Source organism: Crinia signifera, chromosome 4 (assembly GCF_055691185.1).
Source record: "Crinia signifera chromosome 4, ASM5569118v1, whole genome shotgun sequence".
Taxonomy (NCBI): Eukaryota; Metazoa; Chordata; class Amphibia; order Anura; family Myobatrachidae; genus Crinia; species Crinia signifera.
This window is the reverse complement of record NC_139220.1, coordinates 39,940,871-39,967,217: the sequence shown is the minus strand read 5'-3', so window position 1 is coordinate 39,967,217 and position 26,347 is coordinate 39,940,871. Positions and strand designations below refer to the sequence as shown.

At 45.1% G+C, this 26,347-nt stretch overlaps 1 protein-coding gene across 1 annotated transcript in view; it reads right to left on the bottom strand.

Annotated features, from left to right (window-relative positions):
* LOC146072932 (uncharacterized) overlaps positions 1-25,277 on the bottom strand; it is a 52,168-nt gene extending 26,891 nt beyond the window's left edge. Inside the window, exons 1-6 of the mRNA XM_083180102.1 lie at positions 25,240-25,277; positions 21,211-21,395; positions 20,202-20,321; positions 19,371-19,517; positions 18,817-18,954; positions 18,539-18,657 (exon numbers count right to left, since the gene is read on the bottom strand). Coding sequence (XP_083036228.1) covers positions 18,575-18,657; positions 18,817-18,954; positions 19,371-19,517; positions 20,202-20,321; positions 21,211-21,395; positions 25,240-25,277 — 711 coding nt within the window. The 3' untranslated portion in view covers positions 18,539-18,574. The remainder of the gene's footprint in view (positions 1-18,538; positions 18,658-18,816; positions 18,955-19,370; positions 19,518-20,201; positions 20,322-21,210; positions 21,396-25,239) is intronic.
* Between the last annotated feature and the right edge of the window lie 1,070 nt (positions 25,278-26,347).

The window sequence follows — 26,347 nt, the reverse complement described above, 5'->3', positions numbered from 1 at the left end:
TGTCCACTCAGAGGAGTAAAATGGCTGCCTCTACGCCACTTTATAAACAGTGCACAATGATGTTATTTGGGGACAGCAGTGTTATCTTACTACCGCACATTTTCTATCTCTGCAACTGGACATTATCGTGTTATGTGCCAAGGAAGATATATATTCCTGGCCTTGTACTCTTCATTTAGTTTGTATAATGGTTTGAGGACACCTAACTATATGTTATGAATCAAAAGAGAGATAAATCCATTCCTGCCTCATGAAGGAACAAAAAAATGCCCTCACAGGTGGCCTTAATTTATGGTTCTCTGGCAAGGTCGGGTCATGTCCTTTATTCCGTGGAAATGCAAATTGAAAGATAAAAATGTTGCCTGCAGCTTTTGCGAAAGGTGCACACATTCATTTTCTGAATATAACCTTAAAACATGAATAATCCCCAAAAAGGGTGTATTGCAATACTAAGCTAAACTGTAAATGTTACACACAATAATTGATCTTTGCAAGGACGTTACTAAAGTTTATTTTCCATTTCAAGTCAATGCGTGTCTTTCTGAAGGCCTCTCTGGAGACCACTGTTTCCATAGCAACCAATCCAGACAGCTCGCACTGCCTCCTGACATTGGCTGCAAGTAAACAGTCTAATGCACAATATCCTCAGCTACAGTCTACTTACTGCAATTGCCTTTTAACCCAAATGGCACTAAAATTCCCACTTATGGATATGCTAATGAATATACATGATTTTTAAGACTTCTCTATTCCAGTCAAGCTGTAATGTTATGGATAACGTCAAGGGCCGAAGCAGACAACATGCTTTTAAATGGCTTATTATGAGAACCAATAAACTACCACAGATTACAAAAAAAAAGTGTGGATAATTATCGTTACCCTGATAATCCTAGATTAGTCAGACATAATTGGATAATGTCAAATCTGGTAATATCCGAAGATCTTTTCACAGTAATTAGCCTTTTTAAAGTGTAAGGAAATTGGTAATGGAACATAGCAGCCCATGGCATGGCACCAGCTGGGTGGTCACACCATCTGCGATGTCACTATGTCCCTGACCTGCTAAGGCCGTGCCCCTGTCTGAGCTATGTCCAGATTTAGTACATTTACTGAGATGGGAGCTCTATTGAAGATGCCCATTGCAACCAATCAGGTTCTAATTCTTATTTATTTTGCATCTTCTAGAAGATAATAGAAGTTGATTGGTTGCCCGTAGCAACATCCTCTCTTCAATGGAACTCCCACCCTGTAGTGTTAACAAATATGGAGGTAGGCTGGCTTGGATTTGGGGCACCAGACCTCTCTTTGGTCCATCACCTTATTGCTATTATAAGTCTATAAGTCTGCCTGCAAGCATAAACATTAACATTCCATTTACCGGTATATGTATATATATAAGTAATATAATATATATATGTACACAGAAAGAGTATAGAGTGCGCCTTCCAATGAATAACCACCACCTCAGATTTTTCAATCAGACACAGTAGTCATTATTAATAATGGTAAAAAAATTATACAGACATTTTATTAAAAACAAGTATTTAGCAGCACGAAGTATTTTTCAAAAGTATAGCGAGTCACAGAATTTTCATCATAAATAGCCCAATGCGTTTCGTCATTCAGACTTCCTCAGGGGCATAAATAGACTCGATGATAGAATGCATCTTAATCATACGATCAAAACAGAAAATTGGGTCCAGTTCTTTTTTGGTCCCGAATGGACTTGGTATTAGTCACTGGTCTCAACCAGGGGCGGATCCAGGATAAAATGACAGGGGGGGCACCATGATAAAAGAGGGTTTAGGTGGGGGAGGGCCAGTGTTAGTGGTGCCAGTGTACATGCTAAGAGAGCGGCAGAGAGAGGGTGGGAATGGGATTAAAAATAGGCCCTGGCATTTAAAGTACGCAGGCCCACCATGGCAACAAAAGTGAAGGATGTAGTTGTGCGCGCGCTGGAAAAGGGGGTGTGGCCACTCAACAGGGGGCATGTCCTTGAGTGTAGTGTACAACACCATATACAACTTCTACACATTATGCAACAAAATACTAGACCCCATTATACTTGCCCCTTACACATGATGCCAAATGGAATGAGCCAAAATTCACATAATGCCACATGGATTGAGCCAAAATTCACATAATGCCACACGGATTGAGCCAAAATTCACATAATGCCAAATGGATTGAGCCAAAATTCACATAATGCCACATGGATTGTGTCAAAATTCACATAATGCCACACGAATTGAGCCAAAATTCACATAATGCCAAATGGATTGTGTCAAAATTCACATAATGCCACATGGATTGTGTCAAAATTCACATAATGCCAAATGGATTGAGCCAAAATTCACATAATGCCTCACGGATTGAGCCAAATTCATAAGATGCCATATGGATTGAGCCAAAATTCACATAATGCCACATGGATTGAGCCAAATTCACATAATGCCACATGGATTGAGCCAAAATTCACATAATGCCACACGGATTGAGCCAAAATTCACATAATGCCAAATGGATAGAGCCAAAATTCACATAATGCCACACGGATTGAGCCAAAATTCACATAATGCCAAATGGATTGAGCCAAAATTCACATAATGCCACATGGATTGTGTCAAAATTCACATAATGCCACATGGATTGTTTAAAAATTCACATAATGCCACACGGATTGTTTAAAAATTCACATAATGCCACACGGATTGAGCCAAAATTCACATAATGCCAAATAGATTGAGCCAAAATTCACATAATGCCAAATGGATTGTGTCAAAATTCACATAATGCTACATGGATTGAGCCAAAATTCACATAATGCCAAATGGATTGAGCCAAAATTCACATAATGCCAAATGGATTGTGTCAAAATCCACATAATGCCACATGGATTGTGTCAAAATTCACATAATGCCAAATGGATTGAGCCAAAATTCACATAATGCCTCACGGATTGAGCCAAATTCATCAAATGCCATATGGATTGAGCCAAAATTCACATAATGCCACACGGATTAAGCCAAATTCACATAATGCCACATGGATTGAGCCAAAATTCACATAATGCCACATGGATTGAGCCAAAATTCACATAATGCCACATGGATTGAGCCAAAATTCACATAATGCCACACAAATTGAGCCAAAATTCACATAATGCCACACGGATTGAGACAAAATTCACATAATGCCACACGGATTGAGCCAGAATTCACATAATGCCACACAGATTAAGACAAAATTCACAAAACGCTTCATAAACAGGGACATTGTCCACCAAAGGCGCACATTAAACATTTACACCATAATGTCCATTGCACGTTAAGTTACACGGCATGATGTCCATTATGTATTATGCCAAACACCATAATGCCTATTAAATATTATGCTACATACAGTAAGTGCTACTTATCTACATGCTCATTGCCAAGGGTTCCATGCTCATTGCCAGAGGTTCCATGCTCGTTGCCATGTGGGATTACATGCTCATTGCCAACGGGGAATACATGCTCATGGTAAATGGGGGACAGCCGCCGCCAGGCAGAAGTGATAGCTACTGACAGTGGCAGAGCCTGGCTGTATTCCGAGCACTGCAGGTCCCAGCTATTTGAAATAATACCCATTTCACACCAGAAAATGCATTCCCAGGTTGGCCCCTTTTACACCAGCCTAGTCCCTGCATTTTCTGGTGTGAGGGGGAGAGAAAACCACCCCTCCCCCCCTTTAACCAGTTATCTCATTTAACCGGCTATATCTTCGGAACTAACTGACCCATTTACATGAGACAAGTATCATATTGAAGAACTTTTGAGTGGGCTTTAAATGATTTTGGTCCAGTAAAACTGGAACGTTTGGTTCCAGAGTAATCTGCCCTCAAAGAACATGAACAGCCATGAAATTACATTTCAAAAATAAAAAAATCGATTTACACGCTATATCTCTGGAAGTGATTGACCGATATGGACCATCCTGGTATCATATTGAAGGCCCAGCGATTTGGAATTGAATAACATCAATCACAAGCTCCTGTGATGCCAGGGGGGGAACTGGCAGCTGTTGGAACCGGGTGGGGGTCGGAATTGACGGGTCCCATATTATCCTATGGGGAAATTTTTTTACAGCTTTGCCAGGCGATATCTCCGGTTCCCCGGGGGGCTAGAGACATGGGGCTGGGCTCGTTGGAAAGCTCTGGTCCTCATCTACAAAATGAATGACAGGGGGGGCACGTGCCCGGGTGCCCCCCCCTGAATCCGCCACTGGTCTCAACTGCAGTGCGGGATCCGTGTATACGGTCCAAACCAAGTTCAGAATGAGGGGACTTAACCGTAAGTCCTTTTAGATTTGAGAAAAAAAATCGCTTATTAGTATCCAAGTGTATGCATGTACCTCCAGGCTGCAGCTCGCCACACTTTCTATTCTCAACTCCACACCGACGTGGATAGTGGGGGTATGAAAAGGTCGTAGGACGCGTACTGCCGCCCCTCGCGGGCTCGTTGCGCTCGCCACGCTTCGGGTTCATGTTTATAGTGTGGGGTTGGCGTGGGGCTGCATTCAACATCGTAAGCACCCATTTGGGTGCTTAAAAGCACCCTTTAGGGTGCTTATACAATTTTTAATCGTATAGGGGGCCAAAATCGCGTCGCATCGCATGCCATCTGGTACATGGCATGCGATGCAATGCGATTAAAACATTGCGCGACCAACATCGGGGGCGCCGCTAAAATACACAAGTACCAATATCACCTGTAGTTTCACTCGCTGCCAACAGATGGCATTGTTTCGGAGACATACAATCAGACACTAGACATATAGATGATATATATATATATATATATATATATACACTAGGTGATTCATCGCGCCCTCCGGGCGCTCTTCACACCGTCGTGAGGGGCTTCGCCCCATTTGAAGTGGAAATATATGTGAGTGTGCGATGTAGTGTAATTTGGTGAATAATGTTCTTGTAGTGAATTTGAGTGACAGCATAAATGTTTAGAAATGAAAGTGCATATAATTGCAAAGGTGGTGTTGTCTGTGATAGTGTTATGAATGAATATTTTTTGTTGTTGATGGAAAAGTTAACTAATGTAGATGTAGGAAATATGTATTGAAATAGAAATGTCTTATAAGATAAATGTGAGAATAGGTTGAACATTGTGAAGCATTTATTGTAAACATTGTAAAAAGAGTGGAAAGTGCATATATATAAATAAGGTTAGTAAAGTCTCCACTTACTACGACATGTTACATTTGGAAAATGTCATGAAAAACCACATTTTTTGTAAATTGTCTATTGTTTAAAAGTAGATGTCCTTGTTCTTCATTTGGGGTAATGTGGACTTTGACTTGATTTGGTTGTCTTGATCTTGATAAAGCTACGTAAAGTTGACCATGAGAGAAGACTGAAGTTTGAAGATGAATTCCAACGTGATTGAATGTTTGTCCTTGGGATTTGTTAATAGTGATTGCATAAGCTGGAATGATTGGAAATTGGCGTCGTTTTAGGATAAATGGCAATGTGGTATCTGTTGGAGCCAAATCAATGCGAGGAATAAAGACAATGTCACCTTTGTTGCAATCGGATATAATTTTAGTAGTTATGAAGTGAGGTGCTAAGTTTTCAATAATTAATCGTGTCCCATTACACAATCCTTTTTTTGGGTTAAGGTTGCGAAGTAGCATGACAATAACTCCCTTTTTTAACAGTAAGATATGTGGAGGCATTCCCGAAGGAGTTTGCTCATGTAGAAATTCTAGGGGGAAGTTTAAAGTGTCGTTGGGGTCTTCACTTACAACGGAGTCAGCGCTGTAATAAATTTGTGGAATTCCAGGTATTAATCCAATAATGTTCCGATTCATGTCAAGTGTGTGGGCATTTGTTGGAGCAAGAATGACTCTTTTAGAAAGGTCTTCTACGGACATGGTTTGTACATTGTTAAAAATGGTATTAATGAGATTGTCTGGAGTTAGCATATGTTGTGGGATTTCAATGATATTTGTTTGTGATATTTCTGGTATTGCTGGTACAGTTCCCATTCCAACTTGTAAAAGCCATGTATTATGTTCTAGTTGTCCTTCACTGCGCATGTTTGTAGTGAGAGTTAGATGCCTGAAATGTTGCCATAGGTGACTGGCTTTTATGCAGCATTCAATAATATCAGTTTGTGTTCCTCTTGGCACAACAGGAAGTGTCTGTCTAAAATCTTCTCCTAATACAATAATTTTGTTTCCAAATGGTTTGGTGTTGTTCATAATTTCCTGTAGAAGTGTGTCAATGCATCGAAGACCATGTTTGGGGAGCATAGTTATTTCATCAATGAGAATGATAACTGCTTTCCGTAATAGTTCAGCTTCTGGGGACGTTAGTCTCATGCAAGAAACGGATGTATCAAGTAGTGGGACAGGTAGCTTAAATCCACTGTGCACAGTGCGTCCACCTTTGAGTAAAGTAGCTGCAATTCCTGTGGTAGCAAACGGCAATATGATGTTACCTTGACCTCGTATATATGCAATGAGCGTAGTGTATAGGAATGTTTTTCCGGAACCTCCTGGCCCATCAACATAAAAGCAGTGGTTGTGACTGTATTCATGATGTACTGCCATGACTATGGTGTTGAAAGCAGCTAACTGTTGATTGTTAAGCATTGCAATGTTGTGATTTGCTAAATTTTGTTCTTCAAGGACATTATATGTTTGTTCTTGTGGTGCATTTCCGGTGGGAATTGGCAAGCCAAGCAGTTCACATGACAATCCATGTTGTTGTAAAATGGAGTTAATATGGTGGAGTGCTTTACTTTGGGCTATGTGTTGTGTGGTATTGTGCTGATAGTCAAGAGTGAACTGAATAAGGTGATCTTCCCACAACCGAAGTGGTTCAGCAGGCTGACAAAAGCAACATATGTAGGCGAACATTTCTCGTAACTGTTTTGGCATAATGTATGTGGCTGCATCTGTTAAAGAGTTATGCCATTCGTTATCTGAGGCCAGAAGTCCATGTGCTAAAGCAGCAGCTTTAAAGGATTCACAAACAACACCATTGACAGTTTTCAATGCTTGGAAACTGATAGCCCCAGGAACATGTAGCAGTAACATGCGAAGGTAAAAGCGCTCTTCATTTTTTATACTAACGGTAAACATGCGTGCAACAATTTTGTCTCCACCGCGTTTTCTGGGTTGCCAATTGCCATGTGTGAAAATGTAGTAATGTGGAATTTCTGAGTACAGCCATTGTTGTGCATGGTTTGAATTTGCATTGAGGTTAAACCATGCTTCAAGTTTGGTTTGTGTAGTTTGTGCAGCAGAAAGTGCTTTTATTTCCTGACCTGGTTGAAATATGATTGTTTGCTGGTTGGGGAGATGTATTGGAAGTCTGATGACTGTGTGAGAGCGATCATGCATGAATGATTCTCGTAATCGCCAAATAGCTTCTGGTGGGCTTACATAGCGACAGTCAATAAAGTTGGTAATTTCATTGTAGTGAAGTTCTGCTTCGCCATTTGGTGTAATGGCCACATTAGCACAATCAAAGCCTTTAAATATGTATTTGTATATGTACTTAATAGCTGTGAGTGATGTGCATATTTCCACATTGATGTGAGCATTGTACTTGAGTGATAAGTATGGATTGTACGGTACCACATTTTGGTTTGACATAAGGTTACCTCTAACTTGTACTTGTTCGCCAGGTCGACGTTGGTAAAGAGGATAGGCATTAATGTTTAAAGTGGTTTCAGTAATAAATGGCTTAGGAAAAAGCTTTGAACATTTTCCATCTTTCATGCAGGGTGCACGTGGATATTGTGTGCCGCATGGACCATGTAGCATACAACGTGTGATAATGTTGCGCAAGACAGGATTGTCTTTTGATGGAATTTCTGCTGACACTAACTGATTGATTTTGGAGACTGTGTTAATTTTGTCCTCTGGTCTTAGTGTAAGAAGTATGTGTGCATGTGGTAGTCCCCTTTTTTGGAATTCGATGGTATATACAAAAGCTTTGGCCTGTCCAAACACTGCATGCTTTGTTATATCCTTGATAAGAGAATGTAGCTTAATTTGAAAAACACGTGCTACCAAGTCTGGTCGATCTGAAGTTTGTTCGCCGGGTCGTAAGTTCTCTTTAATTTCCGTCCAAGTTGGATTAGCAGTGAAGGTAACAAAAACATCTGGAGCTCCCCACTTAGAAAAAATAGACATAGCGTCACAGCAACGCTCTCGCATGTGTCTTGGTGAGCCTTCAAAGGTTGATGGCAAAATGACAGGCACACCAGGTTGCATGTCACAATTATCTGCCATGTTTGCAAGGTGATCTGCAAGTCCCTGATACTGTTCAGCTCGTAAACGTTTTTGATTAAGACGAATGTAGTTTAATCTATTTGCCTCCACTTGAAGGTATGAATCAACTAACCACTGTTGAGTTAATTTGCCAGCAGACATGATGGGACTGAATTGTTGACGAATGGCTGTTAAGGCGGCCTTGTACTGTAACATGGAAACATTTTTGTTTACTGGATTAAGTTTAGCTGTATTGTATGACTCACATTGCCAATTTGGTTGCCATCCTGGTTCTCCATAGGGGAAAAGAAGTGCATATGTCATTGGATCCATGTTTGGGCTTAAAATATTTAAATTGATAAAAGGTTGGTTTGGATTGTCTGGGTTTTTGGGATATATGCGGATATCTCGTTTGAATGGTGGCTCACCATCTTCATTGACAAAGATCATAGCTACTTCGTTGGAGGTGGGTGTGTTGTATCGTCTTGAATCCGATTGTCGATCACGTCTTAGGCCCTTATTCTGGTTGGTGCGGTCAGAGCCGCACACGGGGCTCCGACCGCACAAACCAAGGGCCGCCCACCAGACGGATCGCCACGGCCGTCCGTACACGGACGGCTGGCGATCCGCATTAAAATGGTGGAGGCTACGCCTCCACCATGGTGGGAGCTGCCCCCTGCATTCGATGGTCGTCGACCATCGAAGGCAGGTCCGCACGCCGCGGCAGCTCCCGCAAGCTAAGACCACACGGACAATCGTCCGTGTGGTAGCTTGTATGGGGGCTGAAAGCTGACATCCGGCGACGTCAGCTTTCCGCCCCCATGAGTGGCGTCATGCCCTCATTACCATGCATACGCCCCGCGTTTGCATGGGAACGCCCATGAAACGCGGGGCGTACACATAGGGAAATGAGGGCATGATGCCTCTCACGCCCCTATCCGCCCCCTTTGCGGCGGACGAAATCCGTCTGCGGCGAAGGGGGCTGCACATGCGCAGATTCACCTCTGCGCATGTGCAGTGTTAAAACATCGGCGGTACGGCCGCACGCGGGCCGTACCGCACGAACTTGAATAAGGGCCCTAGCGCCATGCTTATTACTGGAATGGTTTCTCCTTTTTCAGCGGCAATTGTCATTTGTTGAGTTTCAACTTGACGCATTAGGTGATAACTTTGTGCAAGTCGATTGTGTTGTCTAAAAAAGCGATCAATTTGGTCCATGATATTGTGTCGACAATCCTGATTGGCTGTATGAAGGTCACGAACGTTGGTTGCTTGTGTGCTGCCTAGAACGTATAGTTGTGCAAACTTTGGAGTTTCATTATTAATTGGTTGTAGGTGTGAAGTACGATGATATGTTTGTCCTTGAACTTTAAAAACATATGGTCCGTTACCTGGCAAAGTGACAATGTTGGCTCCCATAGATGCAAAGGAAAGAGCACTATTGTACGACCGAATTTTGTCTTTGAAATGAAGATAATCCGGACAAAGTGGATTGGATAGTAAGTTGGTTAAAAAATCTGGATAGTGTAACTCTTGTCCATGAATGTCTTGTGGCGTAGGTAATTTAACTTTTCCCTTTTGGCAACAGTGAGTAAATTTTCCATCGGATGGGCGCTCAGCTATAAAATTAAAAGAACCACAAAACTGGCATATAATGTTAAATGGTCCGCAAGTATGTGGTGTCACTTGTTGTTCCTGAAACATTGGTAAATGTGTGGTTGTTGTAGTATTTAGTGTGTGAAGTTGACCGGTTTCTTTGTCAGTATGTAACTGTGTTGATGTACTTGGTAATGATGTATTAGAAAGGGGTGTAAGTTGATGAATATGTGTGGTTACATCTTGGTTTGGTTTGCAAGGTGGTAACTTTACAGTTGTAAGTAAATGTTGCGGACATAGGTCATTGTTAATTAGTGGAAGTTGCTCTTGTAGCATTGTTAGTTGAGGAACATAGTGTTGTTGAGATTGTGCAAGCACGTCCGTTTGAAGTACAGTTGTTCCATCCATGTTGGGTTGGACTATGGGTATTTTGGCTTGTGCATTAACGATGTGAGTAATTTGACTGTGCTGAATATTATTTTGTGTGCGTTTTAGTTTGCTGGAAAGAGCTTTAGCAGCTCGTAGTTTGTTTAGAGACTCTTGGCTTTGCCTAGATAACCATCTTTGGTAGCGTTGGGCACTTTTAGTTTTGTTTGTCGTTGTAGGTGATGCGAGTTGTGGATTATTTGGTGTTAAATCTTGTTGGGTTTTTGAAACTGGGAGATGTTGTGTTCCAAGTAAATTTTGTGGACATTGTACAGTAATAATGTCCGTCAGTTGCTGTTGTAGTGATGGTTGTTGAGTAAGTGTATGTGGCTGAAATTGTTGATGCACAGTTTGTTGAATGTAGGTGTTTTCTTCTGTTTGGGGTTGGACTATGGGTTGGTGCACTTGTGCAGTGAACATTTCAGGCATTTGACTTTGTTGTAATTTGTGTTGTTTTCGTTTTTTTGTCATGAAAAGAGCATTAGCATCTCGCATTTTGTTTCGCGACTCTTGACTTAGCTCAGATACCCATTGTGCTTTGCGTTTTGCATTAGTTGATTTGTTAGTAGTTGTTGATGTATTGACATTGCATGTAATTGGTAGAATTGTTTCTGTTAAATGTGTGTTTGTTTCATAAACTGGTAGCTGGTTGGTTAGAAGTAACTGTTGTTGACATTGTAGACTGATAATGTGAGGCAGTTGATGTTGTAGCTTAGCTTGTTGGGAAAGTGTATGTGGCTGACACTTTGGATGAAAGGTTTGTGGAATGGTAGTTGTTTGCTCTGTTTGTGGTGGGAGTATGGCTTGGTGCCCTTGTGTATTGACGATTTCATGCGCTTCACTTTGATGTAATTTTTCTTGTGTGCGTATGCGTTTCATCGAAAGAGCATTTGCTGTTCGAATTTTGTTGCGTGACTCTTGACTTTGTTTAGCTAACCATCTTGCTTGGCGTGTTGTATTTAGTGTTGTGGTAGTATTAATTGTAGATGTATTTACATAGCATGTAAGTTGTTGAAGATTTGATGGAACATCCTGGTTAGTTAGTGAAAGTGGTTGATTTGGTGTTGGAAGTAAAGATTGGTGACATTGTGCATTGATAATTAGAGGTAGTTGATGTTGTAGTGTTGTTTGTTCAGTAGGTGTCTGACAGAGAGGATGATCATTTGGGTCAATGGAGCGTGTGTCCTCTGTTTGGCATTGAACTCTGCGTTGCTGCACTTCTGCATTGCTGATTGTAGCTTCTTGAGTTGTATTCAAAGTTTGTTGTGTGCGTTTTCTTCTCATTGAAAGAGCTTTAGCAGCTTTAATTTTGTTAAGCGACTCTTGGCTTTGCTTAGCTAACCATCTTGCTTGGCGTTGTGCATGTTGTTGTTTTTGTTGTAATAGTTGGTTTTTTTTGGAGTCCATAGCGATGTTGTTTTCCTTGAAAAGTCATTGTGTTATTTGCAATAGTAGACAGTGATAACAGAAACTGGGTCACAACAGACAGACTTGGAGGTAGGAGGTCTCTGCTGCAAGCTTACAATCTATCGGGCTAATACAAATGAGTATTGGGAGGGCACTTGTGTATGTGTGCTAGTGCACAGCTCTTTCTATGGTTATTTGTGGAGTTTGAAAGTAAGGGGTTAGTGATGTGTTCATAGTTTCCCGTATATAGCTTCTGTATTGGCTTGGAGTTTGACCAGCACAGTTACTGAGAGCTGGTGTGTGATAGTGTTGCAGCATTATTAGAGAAAGGAGTTGCTGCTTGTTATGTTAGCAGGTGTATAGTAGCATTAGGGCGTCTGGCAGGCACTAATACCAAAGCTTTACTACGTTTTATGGTGCACATAGTGTAGGATGCTAAATGCATGTAGAGAGGAGCTAGCGTTATAGCTAGCCACATGAGCACAGTAAGGTATGTGATGGCTGGTGGGAGGGATGTGAATGTGTGTTTGTGGGTGGTCCTTGTATTGTTAAGTGTGTGCGTAGTTGTGAGTATTGGAGACATAGATGGGTGAGTGTGTGTGTGTGTCTGTGTAGTTATGAGTTTGTTAGGCATGGATGGGTGTGTGTGTGGTTGTGTGTACGTGTGAGTATTGGAGGCAGGTATGGGTGAGTGTGTGTGTGTGTACATGTGAGTATCATATGCATGGATGGGTGTGTGTGAGTGTGTTTACTTGTTAGTACTGGAGGCATGGATGTGTGAGTGTGTGTTTACTTGTGAGTATGGTAGGCATGGATAGTGTGTACGTGTGAGTATTGGAGGCATGTATGGTTGAGTGTGTGTGTGTGAGTGCACTTGTGAGAATTGTAGGCATGGATGGTTGTGTGTGTGTGTACGTGTAAGTATTGGAGGCATAGATGGGTGAGTGTGTGTTTAGTTGTGAGTATGGTAGGCATGGATGGGTGTGTGTGTGTGTGTAGTAGTGTGTATTGAAAGCATGGTGTGTGTAATATAGGCATGGACGTGTGTGTGTACTTGTGAGTATTGGAGGCATGGATATGTGTGTGTAGTTGTGAGAATAGTAGGCATGGATATGTGTGTGTGTGTATGTGTGAGTATTGGAGACATGGATGGGTGTGTGTGTGTGTAGTGGTGAATATTGGAGTTATGGATGTGTGTGTGTGTGGTTGTGAGTATAGGAGGCATGGATAGGTGTGTGTGTGTTTATTTGTGAGTATGTTAGTCATGGATGGGTGTGAGTGTGAGTAGTAGTGAGTATTGAAAGCATGGGTGTGTGTGTGTGTGTGTGTAATATCGGCTTGGACGTGTGTGTGTGTACTTGAGAGTATTGGAGGCATGGATATGTGTGTGTGTGTGTAGTTGTGAGATTTGGAGGGATGGATATGTGTGTGTGTGTGTATTTGTGAGTATTGGAGGCATGGATGGGTGTGTGTGTGTGTAGTTGTGAGTATTGCTGGGCAGGTTGTGTGTTTGTGTAGTTGTGAGTATGGTAGGCAAGGATGTTTTTTTTGTTTTCGGAGTATTGCAGGCATTGAGGTGTGTGTGAGTGTGTGTGTGTGTGTAATTGTGAGTATAGTAGTGAAGGATGTGTGTTTGTGTGGGTGTGTGTGCGGATGTTTGTGAGTATAGGAGGCATGTAAGGATGTGTGTGTGTGTGTGTGTGTGTGTGTGTGTGTGTGGATGTGAGTACTGAAGGCATGGATGTGTGTGTGTGTGTGTGTGTGTGTGTAGGTAGCAGTGTGATTTTGGGGCATGGATGTGTGTGAGTGTGTAGTTGTGAGTATTGTTGGCATAGGTTGGGTGTGTGTGTGGTTGTGATTATTGGATGGCTGGGTGTTTGTGTGTGGGGTAGTTGTGAGTATTGGAGTTATAGATGTGTGTGTGGTTTACAATGACGTTGCTGCAACAGTGTGCAAACATAGTGAAGTGTAGTGTGTTATAGTGTGAGTATTGAAGTGACATTAAAGGAAAATTTTAAATTATAAGACATATGTTGAAGTGTGGAAAGTATGTGTCCCGAATTTAGCCATTGATGTGTGTGTGTGTGTGTGTTTATAGTGTAATTTTTGAGGTATGGATGGGTGTGTGTTTTAGTGTGTGTAGTGGTGAGTATTGGACACATGGATGTGTGTGTGTGTGTGTGTGTGTGTGTGTGTGTAATTGTGAGTATTGTAGCCATGTAGGGGTGTGTGTTTGTGTGTAGTAGTATTGAGTATTACAGGCATGGATGTGTGTGTGTGTGTGTGTGTAGTTGTGAGTATTGGAGGCATGGATGTGTGAGTGGGAAGTTGTGAATATTGGAGGGATGGTTGCTTGTGTGGGTGGATGTAGATGTGAGTATTGGAAGGATGGATGTGAGTGTGATTAATTGTGGGTATTGTAGCCATGGATGTATAGGTGTGTGTGTGTAGTTGTGAGTATTGTAGGCATGGCTGGGTGTGTGCATTTGTGAGTTATGGATGAATGGATGTGTGTGTAGTTGTGAGTATTGCAGTTATGGATGGGTGTGTGTGTGTGGGTATATTTGTGAGCATAGCAGGCATGGATGTGTGAGTGCGTAGCTGTGAGTATTGGAGGCATGGATGGGTGTGTGTGTGTATTTGTGAGTATAGGAGGCATGGATGGGTGTGTGTGTAGTTGTGATTTATGGAGGGATAGATGTGTGAGTATTGTAGGCATGCATAGGTGGGTGTGTGTAGTTGTGAGTATTCGGGGCATGGATGGGTGGGTGTGTGTGTAGTTGTAAGTATTAGTGGCATGGATGGGTGTGTGTGTATTGTGTATTTTTGGAGGCATGGATGGTTGTGTGTTTATGTGTGTGTAGTGGTGAGTATTGCACACATGGATGGATGTGTGTGTAATTGTGAGTATTGTAGCTATGTAGAGGTGGGTGGGTGTAGTTGTTAGTATTGGAGGCATGAATGGGTGTGTGTGTGTGTGTGTAGAGAGTATTGGAGGCATGGATGTGAGTGTATTTGTGAGTATTGGAGGCATGGATGGGTGTGTGAGTAGTTGTGAATATAGGAGGGATGTATGTGTGTGTGGGTGTATGTAGATGTGAGTATTAGAGGCATGGAGGGGTGTGTGTGTGTGTGTGTGTGTGTGTGAAATTGTGAGTACTGTAGGCATGCATATGTGTGTGTGTGTGTGTGTGTGTGTGTGTAGATGTGAGTGTGTTTGGCATGTGTGTGTGTAATTGTGTGGATTGTAGGCATGCATAGGTGGGTGTGTGTAGTTGGCATGGGTGTGTGTGTGTGTGTGTGTATTTGTGAGTATTGTAGGCATGGATGAGTGTGCATTTGAGTGTGTAGTTGTGAGTATGGGAGGCATGGATGGTTGTGTGTAGTTGTGAGTATAGGAGGTATGGATGGGTGTGTGTGTATTTGCGAGTATTGGATAGATGTGTGTGTGTGTGTGTGTGTGTGTGTGTGTGTGTGTGTGTGTAGTATTGAGTATTGTAAGCATGGATGGATGTGTGTTTAGTTGTGAGTATTGGAGGTATGGATGTGTGTGTGTGTGTAGTGAGTATTGGAGGCATGGATGGGTGTGTGAGTAGTTGCTAGTATTGGAGGCATGGATGGTTGTGTGTGAGTGTGTGTGTGTAATTGTGAGTATTGTAGGCATGCATTGGTGGGTGTGTGTAGTTGTGAGTGTGTTAGGCATGGCTGTGTGTGTGTGTGTGTGTGTGTGTAGTAGTGAGTATTGTAGCCCGGAATGGCATTTTTTAGTATTGAGTATTACAGGGCTGGACGGGTGTTTGTATGTGTGTAGTTGTGAGTATTGGAGGGCTGGATGGGTGTGAGTGTGTGTGTGTGTGTGTGTTTGTGAGTAATGGAGGCATAGATGGGAGTGTGAGTAGTGGATGCATGGATGGGTGTCTGTAGTTGTGAGGAATCGAGGCATGGCTGGGTGTGTGTGTGTGTGAGTCGTGGTAGTTGTGAGTATTGCAGGTCTGGATATGTGTGTGTGTGTAGTTGTGAGTATTTTAGGCACGGATGGTTGAGTGTGTAGTTGTGAGTATAGGAGGGATGGAAGGGTGTGTGTGTGGTTGTGAGTATTTGAGGGATGGATGTGTGTGTGTACGGTTGTGAGTATTGTAGGCATGGATGGGTGTGTGTGGTTGTTAGTATTGGAGGGATGGAAGTGTTTGTGGGTGGGTGTAGATGTGAGTATTTGAAGCATGGATGTGTGTGTGTGTGTGTGTGTGTGTGTGTAGTTGTGACTATTGGAGGCATGGATGTGTGTGTGTGTTGTTGTGAGTATAGGAGGCATAGATGGGTGTGTGTAGTTGTGAATATTGGAGGGATGTATGGATGTGTGTGTGTGTTAGTATTAGTTAGTATTGTAGGCATGGATGTGTGTGTGAGTGTGTGTAGATGTGAGTATTGTAGGCATGGATGTGTGTGTGTGTGTGTGTGTGTAGTTGTGAGTATTGGAGGGATGTGTGTGTGTTTGTTTGTAGTTGTGATTATTGTAGGGATGTGTGTGTGTGAAGTAGAGAGTATTGTAGGGATGGATATGTGTGTGTGTGTGTGTGTGTGTAGTAGAGAGTATTGTAGGTATGGATGGATGTGTGAGTGTGTGTAGTTGTGAGTATTGGATGTATGTGTGTGTAGTATTTTTGAGTATTGGAGGCACGGATGTGTGAGTGTGTGTAGTTGTGAGTATTGGATGGATGTGTGTGTAGTATTTTTGAGTATAGGAGGCATGGATGGGTGTGTGTGTGTGGTTGTGAGTATTTGAGTGATGGATGTGTGTGTGTGTGTGTGAGTGTAGTATTGAGTATTGTAGGCATGGATGTGTGTGAGTGTGTGTAGATGTGAGTATTGTAGGCATGGAAGTGTGTGTGTAGTTGTGAGTATTGTAGTCATGGATGGGTGTGTGTGTAGTTGTGAGTATTGGAGGGATGTGTTTGTGTGTAGTTGTGATGATTGGATGGATGTGTGTGTAGTAGAGAGTATTGTAGGCATGGATGTGTGTGTGTGAGTGTGTAGTAGAGAGTATTGTAGGCATGGATGGATGTGTAAGTGTGTGTAGTTGTGAGTATTGGATGGGTGTTTGTGTGTGTGTGTATTATTTTTGAGTATTTGCGGCAGGTATGGGTGAGTGTGTAGTTGTGAGTATAGGAGGCATGGATGGGTGTGTGTGGTTGTGAGTATTAGAGGGATGGATGTGTGTGTGTGTGTGTGAGTGTAGTTGTGAGTATTGTAGGCATGGTTGTTTGTGTGTGGTTGGTAGTATTGGAGGAACGGATGGGTTTGTGTGTGTGTGTAGTTGTGAGTATTGGAAGCATAGATGTGTGTGTGTGTATTTGTTAGTTTTGTAGGCATGGATGGGTGTGTGTCATTGTGAGTAATGTAGGGATGGATGTGTGTGTGTGTGTGTGTGTGTAAAAAGCATGTTGTTGTGTTAGTGTTTAAAGTAACTAAAGATTACTGTGTAATTATGTTTTTTGAAGGCACCTTGAAGCAAATGTCAAATGGTAAGACATACTGTATATAGAAGTGTTTAAATTGATTAGTGAGTATTGGAGGTATGGATGGGTGTGTTTGTGTGTGTGTGAGTGTGTATTTTGTAATTGTTGAGGCATGTCTGGATGGGTGTGTGTGTGTGTAGTATTTGTATTAGGATGCATGGAAGGGGGTGTGTATGTGTATGATCAAGTGTTGTAGACATGCAGGGGTGTGTGTAGTTGTGAGTGTGTTCGGCCTGGCTGGGTGTGTGTGTGGTGTTTGCATGTTGTGTGTGTGTGTTTGTTGTTGAGAGTATTGTTGGCATAGATGTGTGTGTGTGGTTTTAAATCGTGTTGGTGCGTTAGTGGTGTTGAAAGAGGTGTGAAAATATAGTGTGATCTGCAATGTGTAAGGGAGGAATGTTGTATAAGAAGATCCGTTTGTAGTCTAGTGGTATGGGGTAGTTTAGAAAATTAGAGTCATGGATGGGTGTGTAGGTGTGAGTATTGGAGTCATGGATGGTTGTGTATTTGTGTGTGTATACGTGTGTATAGTTGAGTATTGTAGTTATGGATGGGTGTGTTTGTACTTGTTAGTATTGCAGGCACAGATGTGAGTGTGTGGTTGATGATGTAGGTGGTGTGTCAGTGGGCAGACCTTGGAAAGTGTGAGTTTGTAAGGGTTATGTAAGCAAATGTTAATATTGAAACTCATAACTGGAAGTGTGTTAAAGTATAGGAGTTGTGAAATGTTAATGTGAGTATAGTTTGGTTAGAAGAGATGTTGTTAGTGCAGTTGTAAGGGGTGGTTGTGATTATGGTAGGCATGGATGGGTGTATGTGTGTGGACTTGAGAGTATTGTAGGCATTGATGTTTGTGTGTGAAGGCATAGATGTGAGTGTGTATTTCACAATGACGTTGGTGTATTAGTGGGTAAATGTAGTAAAGTGTGCTGTGTTACACTGTGTGATTTGACGGGACCTTGAATGGGAAAGTAGTTGTGAGTATTGGCGGCATGGCTGGGTGGGTGTGTGTGTGTGTACTTGGTAGTATTGTAGGCATGGATGGGTATATGTGTGTGTGTAGTTGTGAGTATTGGATGCGGGGATGGGTGTGTGGTTGTGTGTACTTGGATGTTTGTGTGTGTGTATTTGTGAGTATTAGAGGCATGGAGGTGTGTGTGTGTGTTTTGGTTTGAGTATTGGAGGTATGGATGGGTGTGTTGTGAGTATGGTGTGTTGTGTGCCAGGAAGCAACTCGTGCCATGAAATGGAAGTTAGTTGTGTTAGTAGATTAGTTGTTCGTGTAGTGGTATGGGTTGTTAGTTAGTACTTACAGATGGTTGCGGTACAGTTGTGTATTACGGTAGGCGTCAGGTGAATTTGGCAGGAGGCGGCAGCAGGTCGTACAGGGTTTGTTTTCTTTGCAGCAGGTTGGTGACGTAGTTGAAGAAACCTAAAATCAAAAATAATTATTAGAATATACAAATGGATGAGTGTGTTGTGAGTATGGTTTGCTGGTTGGCACGCAGCAGGAACTGTGCTAAAATGAAAGGTAGGTGTGTTTGTAGATGATGTAGTGGTGTAGTGGTATGTGGTGTTAGGTAGTACTTACAGATGGGTGTGGTAGAGTTGTGTTCTGTGGGCGGCGTCAGGTGAAATGTGCAGTAGGCGGCAGGAGGTCGGATAGGGTGGCGTAGGTGGTAGAGGGTGGTGGTTTTAGGCAGCAGGTTGTTGATTTTGTGGAGGGGACCTTAAAGCAAAATCAAATATTAGAAGACACGAATCGAAGTGTTCGAAAGTAGTAAATGCTGCAGCTACTGGCGTGAGATTCATTAATGTGTGTGTGTGTGTGGGTAGGCGTGAGTTTTGGAGGCATGGAGTGGTGTATGTAAGTGTAAGTCTAGCAAGCATATGTGTGTGTGTAGGTGTGATTATTGGAGGCATACATTGGTGCATGAGTGTCCAGATATCGGTTAGTGTACTGTGGTAGACCGTGATGTTTGTAAGTGGCTGATGTGTGGTACACTTGTAAACCCTGCATGGCCGTACCAAATATGGGAGGTGTGTGATGATTGGTGTGTTGGAAGTGGTGTACTGGGGTGCTGGTTGGCTGGGGTGAGCTGGGTTTTGATTGTGTATTAGTATCGGGTGTTGGCTAGTACTTACAGATGGGTGAAGAAAAGATGTTGTGTGTCACTGGGAGTCTGGGAAAGTTGAGTTGTACGGCATCAGGGCCCGGCGAGTGTTGCTTTTTGGAATCAGATTCTGGTGGGTGTTGTTTAACATCAGATGGTGGTGGTTGTTGTTTGGCTGCTGCAGGTTTGAGAGAATGGAAATAAACGTGGGAAGGGGGTTGTGGGGGTGGGGGGTGTGGATGGGGTTATTTGGCAGAGGTGTACAGTGGGCTTCCAGATGGGTGTGTTTGAGATGTGGTGTGGCAATGTTGGGCTGGTAAAGTTGAGTTGTGTGGCATTAGGTCCTGGAGGGTGTTGCTTGTTGGCATCATATCTTGGTGTGTGTTGTTTGGCTGCTGCAGGTTTGAGCGAATGTCCAGAAAAGTGTAAAGGTGGTTGGTGGGGGGAGGGGTGTGGTGTAATTGAGGTGAAGTGGACATTGGACTTCCCTGCCCTTGTGCCCATGCCCCGCGCTGCCACTGTCAGCCTTTATGATGGTGTTAGAAGACCTGAATTGAAGTGTTCAAAGGGTATAAAGGCTGCAGCTACTGCCGTGAGATGCATTGATGGGTGTGTGTGAGTAGGTGTGATTTTTTGAGGCATGGATGTGTGTGTGTGTAGGTGTGTTTATTGGAGTCATATGTTGGTGCATGAGTGTGCAGACATAGGTGAGTGTAGTGTGTTAGATTGTGATGTGTGAAAGGGCATGAAGTGTGGTAAAGTAGTAAAAGTGGTGTACTGTGGTGCTGGGTGCCTGGGCTGAACTGGAACGGAGCTGTGTTTGGAGTTGGTGTATTGGTATGTTGTGGTGGGTAGTACTTACAGATGGGTGTGGTCGAGATGTGTTGTGGCACAGGTTGTCCTGGAACTTGGAGTTGTGTGGGCTCTGGTCCTGTAGGGTGTTGTTTGTTGGCATAAGATGCAGGTGGGTCTTGTTCGTTTGCTGTAGGTTTGAGAGAAAGAAAATATTAAAATTGTGAAAGGGGTTGTGGGTGTTGGTGGTTTTGGGGGGGGGGGGGTTGTGTTGTGGTTATTTTGTCGAGGTGCACAGTGGACTTGTAGATGGGTTTGGTAGCGATGTGGTGTGGTCCAGGTGGTATTTGAAAGTCGAGTTGTGTGGCATCAGTTCCAGGAGGGTGTTGGTTGTTGGCATCAGATCTTGGTGGGTGTTGTTTTGCGGCTGGAGGTTAGAAAAAAAAACATTAAAGGTGGTTGTGGGGGTGTGTAGGTAAATCTGTGTTAGGTGTGAGCGTGTGCCCCGGGATACCTTGCTGTAATGGGAATTTTTGTTGTGTGTGTGTGTGTGTGTCTCAGCTAAGAGTGGACTGCTTTAGCTGGGAGTGTGAGGCAGCGGGGACCTTGGAAAGGTTTGCTAAGAGTGGCAGGCAGCGTTGTGTGGCTGGGAGGTGGCGTGTATGTCTCAGCTAGGAGCGGACAGCTTTTGCTGGGAGGGTGAGGTAGCGTGTTCCCTGGGAGGGCTTGCTGAGAGTGTCAGGCAGCGGTGGGTGTCTGTGGGGGGGTTGTGCTTGCGTTGTGTAGACGGGGGGCTGGCTGTGTGTGGCAGGTGTTGGTGAGGGGGTTTGTGTGGTGTGTTGAGGCAGGGGGTTCCCTGGGAGGCCTAGCTGAGAGCGTTAGTCACCGTCTGTGAGCCAGCGATTGAGTGTGACCTGGGAGTGTACAACGTTAGTTTGGAGCATGAGTCAGTGGGTCTTCTGGGCGGCAGGTAGCGTTGGGGGGGTTGTGTGGGGTGTGTGTGCGTTGTGTAGACATGTGGCTGGCTAGGTTGGGCGGCTAGTGGGGAGGGGTGTTGGGAGTCAGCGTTTGGGTCTTACCTGGTAGCGGACAGAGTTCGGTGTGAGCGTCAGGCAGCGTGTCCCCTGGGCGGCAGGTAGCGTTGTTTGGCTGGGAGTTAGCTGGGAGTGTCAGGCAGTGGGTCCCCTGTGAGGCAGGTAGCGGTGTCCGGGTGGGATCCTTCTGGGCGCGTTCGGCAGCGGGTCTGGTGGGTGGTGTTTGGCGGCTGCAAGTTAGAAAAAAAAAATATTAAAGGTGGTTGTGGGGGGGTGTAGGTAAATGTGTGTTAGGTGTGAGCGTGTGCCCCGGGATCCCTTGCTGTAATGTGAATTTTTGGTGTGTGTGTGTTTCTCAGCTAGGAGCGGACCGCTTGAGCTGGGAGTGTGAGGCAGCGGGTACCCTTGAAAGGTTTGCTGAGAGTGGCAGGCAGCGGTGGGTGGCTGGGAGGCAGCGTGTGTGTCTGAGCTAGGAGCGTACAGCTTTTGGTGGGAGGGTGAGGCAGCGTGTCCTCTAGGAGGGCTTGCTGAGAGTGGCAGGCAGCGGTGTGTGTCTGGGAGGCAGGGTGTGTGTTGAGGGGGTGGGGGTGGGGGGGTTGTGCTTGCGTTGTGTAGACGTGGGGCTGGCTGTGTGTGGCAGGTGGTGGGGAGGGGGGTTGCGCGGTGTGTTGAGGCAGCGGGTTCCCTGGGAGGCCTAGCTGAGAGCGTTAGTCAGCGTCTGGGAGCCAGCGTTTGAGTCTGACCTGGGAGTGGACAACGTTAGTTTGGAGCGTGAGTCAGTGGGTCTTCTGGGCGGCAGGTAGCGTTGGGGGGGTTGTGTGGGGTGTGTGTGCGTTGTGTAGACATGTGGCTGGCTAGGTTGGGCGGCTAGTGGGGAGGGGGGTTGGGAGTCAGCGTTTGGGTCTTACCTGGTAGCGGACAGAGTTCGGTGTGAGCGTCAGGCAGCGTGTCCCCTGGGCGGCAGGTAGCGTTGTTTGGCTGGGAGTTAGCTGGGAGTGTCAGGCAGTGGGTCCCCTGTGAGGCAGGTAGCGGTGTCCGGGTGGGATCCTTCTGGGCGCGTTCGGCAGCGGGTCTGGTGGGTGGTGTTTGGCGGCTGCAAGTTAGAAAAAAAAAATATTAAAGGTGGTTGTGGGGGGGTGTAGGTAAATGTGTGTTAGGTGTGAGCGTGTGCCCCGGGATCCCTTGCTGTAATGTGAATTTTTGGTGTGTGTGTGTTTCTCAGCTAGGAGCGGACCGCTTGAGCTGGGAGTGTGAGGCAGCGGGTACCCTTGAAAGGTTTGCTGAGAGTGGCAGGCAGCGGTGGGTGGCTGGGAGGCAGCGTGTGTGTCTGAGCTAGGAGCGTACAGCTTTTGGTGGGAGGGTGAGGCAGCGTGTCCTCTAGGAGGGCTTGCTGAGAGTGGCAGGCAGCGGTGTGTGTCTGGGAGGCAGGGTGTGTGTTGAGGGGGTGGGGGTGGGGGGGTTGTGCTTGCGTTGTGTAGACGTGGGGCTGGCTGTGTGTGGCAGGTGGTGGGGAGGGGGGTTGCGCGGTGTGTTGAGGCAGCGGGTTCCCTGGGAGGCCTAGCTGAGAGCGTTAGTCAGCGTCTGGGAGCCAGCGTTTGAGTCTGACCTGGGAGTGGACAACGTTAGTTTGGAGCGTGAGTCAGTGGGTACCCTGGGCGGCAGGTAGCGTTTGGGGGGTTGGTTGGGGTGTGTGTGCGTTGTGTACCCATGGGGCTGGCTAGGTTGGGCGGCTAGTGGGGAGGGGGGTTGGGAGGCAGCGTTTGTGTCTTACCTGGGAGCGGACAGAGTTTGTTGTGAGCGTCAGGCCGCGTGTCCCCTGGGAGGCAGGTAGCGGTGTCCGGGTGGGATCCTTCTGGGAGCGTTAGGCAGCAGGTCCCTTGGGCGGCAGGTAGCGGTGTCTGGGTGGTAGGCAGGTGGGAGAGTTAGGCAGCGGGTCCCATGGAGCGTCAGGTAGTGAAGTCTGGCTGGGAGACAACTCTCATCATTAGGCAGTGGGTCCCTTGGGTGGCAGATAGGGGTTTCTGGCTAGAATGCAGAGTGTGCTTCTCAGGTGGGCGACAGGCAGCTTCTGTTAGGCAGGCAGCGTGGCTGTAGATCCGTGCAGGTGTGTGACCTGAGTGGGATAATGGTGGGAAGGGGAGGTGACGTTGGGGGATGCGTGTGGGGCACTGGGCGCATCCCCATTGGTGGGGGGGAGGCGTTAGGCTGTTGTGTTTGCCTAGGGGGGTGGCTGCCGGACTATCTTCCTGTCCTCCCCCTGGCCAACACAGATCTGCGTGTCGTGGGGGCGTGGTTATTTGAGCTGCCGTAGGCAGTGGCAGAAGGGGGCCTAATGCTGGAGTGCCGCAGCCGGTGTCCGGCCGTCGCCCGACACAGGTCTGCGTGTCGTGGGGCGGGCTAGCCGGTGAGCGCTGCGGCAGAAGGGGGGGGCGTGCAGGCGTTGTGTGTCCGGCCGCCGCTGAGGGTTGGTGATGCCTCAGCGCTGCGTGTCGGGGGGCGGGGTTAGTGTAGCCTGGGGCTAGCCGGTGAGCGCGGCGTCAGAAGGGGGTGCGTCCGTCTGCCGCTGAGGGTTGGCGATGGCACAGAGGGGGGCGGGGTTAGCGTCGCCTGGGTCTATGCGGTGTGGGCGGCGGCAGAAGGGGGGGGCGTGCAGGTGTTGTCCGTCCGTCCGCCGCTGTGTCAGAAGGGTTTGTGGTGCCACAGTGCTGCGTGTGGGGGTGCGGGGTTAGCGTAGCCTGGGACCGCTGTGGGTGAAGTGGGGGGTGTTGTGGTGAATGGGTTAGCTGCAGAAGGTGGCTGTGCGTTGTGGTATTATTGGTGGGTTGTCAGGTGTGAGTCAGAAGGGGGTGTGGGCTAAATGTCCGGTGGGGGGGTCTATGAGGGGGAGGCTGTGTGCGCAAGGTGTGTAGATGCCCTATGGGCGGTCCGGGGATAATTGTGTTGGGGGAGGGGTTGTGGGTGGTGAGCAGGCGTGGATGGTGTTAGTGGGCAGGCATAGGGAGTGTTGGCCGAGGAGGGGTGTGTGCTTGTGGAGAGCATGTACGACGGATGCCTTGTTTCTGCAGTGTGGCTGACGGTGGATGGGCCTGTCAATCACCCCTGAAACCCCGCCCACCGTTTGCCACACTGCGTTGACTGACAGATCTGGCCAAATATATAAGAGATATCAGCTCATGGTTTTGGGACTCAGTTATGTCCATTCAGGTACGCAGTTGTAGTGAAGCGGTAAAATAGCGCAGTGGGGCATGGAGCTTAAATCTGGGAATGGCAACAGATTAATAGTCTTCAAGAATATATTTTTTCCCTGCAAATTGAAAAGGTCACATTACTCTACTTTACCACCAAAAGTTACTAAGCGGCTCCTTCCCCTATATTTATTGCCATGGGCTTGTAGGTGTTTTCTAGGATGCAATAGAGAAATGACAGACAGAATCGCATTGTTTGCTATGGGCAATGTCACCTCTTTCATTTTTGGAAGCTTTAGTAAACCTACCCCACTGGGCTTTGTAGGGGTTCTCCTGCTCACACAACCCATACAGTTCATTTATTTTCAGTTAGGTACTTTATCTCTCTCCACTTTATCACTTTTTAAGGCTTAGTACATCTGCCCCAAAGTACTAACCAATCTGCTCCTAACTGCCATGTAACAGACTGTGGACCTGAAGATTCAACTTTGTTAACAAAGCAACAAAAGCTTGCAAGTGGCCAAAACCATGCTGAACTGCAGGTGGGGCAGATGTGACGTGTGCAGAGAGAGTTAGATTTGGTTGTGGTGTGGTCAAACTGAAATCTAAATTGCATTGTAAAAAATACATGTGGCTACCATTTGTGGGCTGCATGCAAAAGCAGCCAGTATTTATGATGCAGAGAAACACTATAAATACGTTTGTTCCCCTGGCATAGCAACATGGTTTGTTCCAGACATAAAATTATTTGCTTTTTTGTGCTTTTTACTGCATCTGACACTGTGTTTAAAAAATGGCAGACGCTGGTCGGTTAGTTGGTATCTCTCTCCACTGTACCTCTCTCCAGGGCTTAGTAAATAAACCCCTAGTCTTGCTTCAAGTTTCCAACAACTCCTTAGTGAAACTGCCCAGTGTAAAAGACACCATTTTTGACAGTGTACATTTTGCCTTAAGAACAATATCTGAGGTAAATAAGCAGGTGACATCAATTGTCTTTGTGTAACATATTTTGTAATAATTCACTAAACATTTGACTAATTTAATAAATTTAAATTTTTTTTTACCGTCTCTATAATCAGTTTTTTCATTGATAAGAGCAACAATAGATACCTGTATGAGCGTCACCCCTACTGAAAAAAAAAAAGGAGTTGGTGCCTTCTCTCACTACAATGTTTGATAAGCATTCCCCGAAATATCAACCAGGAAACAAGAACTCTAAGGGATGTCACTGGCTTTTTGCTAATAAATTGGATGAATTTACATAAATGTTAGCCCCTTAAATTGTCTGCCTCCCTCTGTGTAGATTAGCAGCGCACTTCATGTAATAAAAGGATAAAGGTGGAGTCACAAATAGCCACAAATAGGCCAATAGCAGCTCTAATAGTATCTAATGTTGCCCAACTTATATTGAGTCTCTTGTGTGGCTGTCTTGTTCCTTTCTCCTTTCTCCTCAGAGTGATCATATATAAAGAAAAGAAAAGGCACACATGTGTAACCTGTCAAAATAAAACCAGATGTGGGTGGCTGGTGTATACATCTATATAGGGAATCTCAGTGTCACAAGATGGTGGTTAAACTTACCATAGACACTTAAATAGAATCGAATGCTTACCTAAGCTTGAGATTAGATAAGCACCCTGTTTTTGTGTGAAGAATTAGTTAGCTGATAGTTTATTGGTGTTTCAGTCAAGGATAGTTATTGGTTGGAGGTAGAGCAGCCAGCCAGTGATGGCAGAGCAGGGGGAGGGGTTTAGGAGTTTATTTAAGAGCTGGCTGAGGTAAATTATTCCTCTTGCTGAATTTTCGGATTCCTGGAGACTGCTGTTCCCTGGGGTCTGATAAGGCTAAGTGCTTATTTAACTTATTATTTCTCTACTATTCAACCTTTTATCGCTTTCCTGGTCTGTCTATATTCTTACAACTTCGTTTTCAAGCTTTCTCAATTATTTCTGACAATTTTTTCTGTCAGGGAGCGCTGTCTCAGTGCGGCCTGTTGG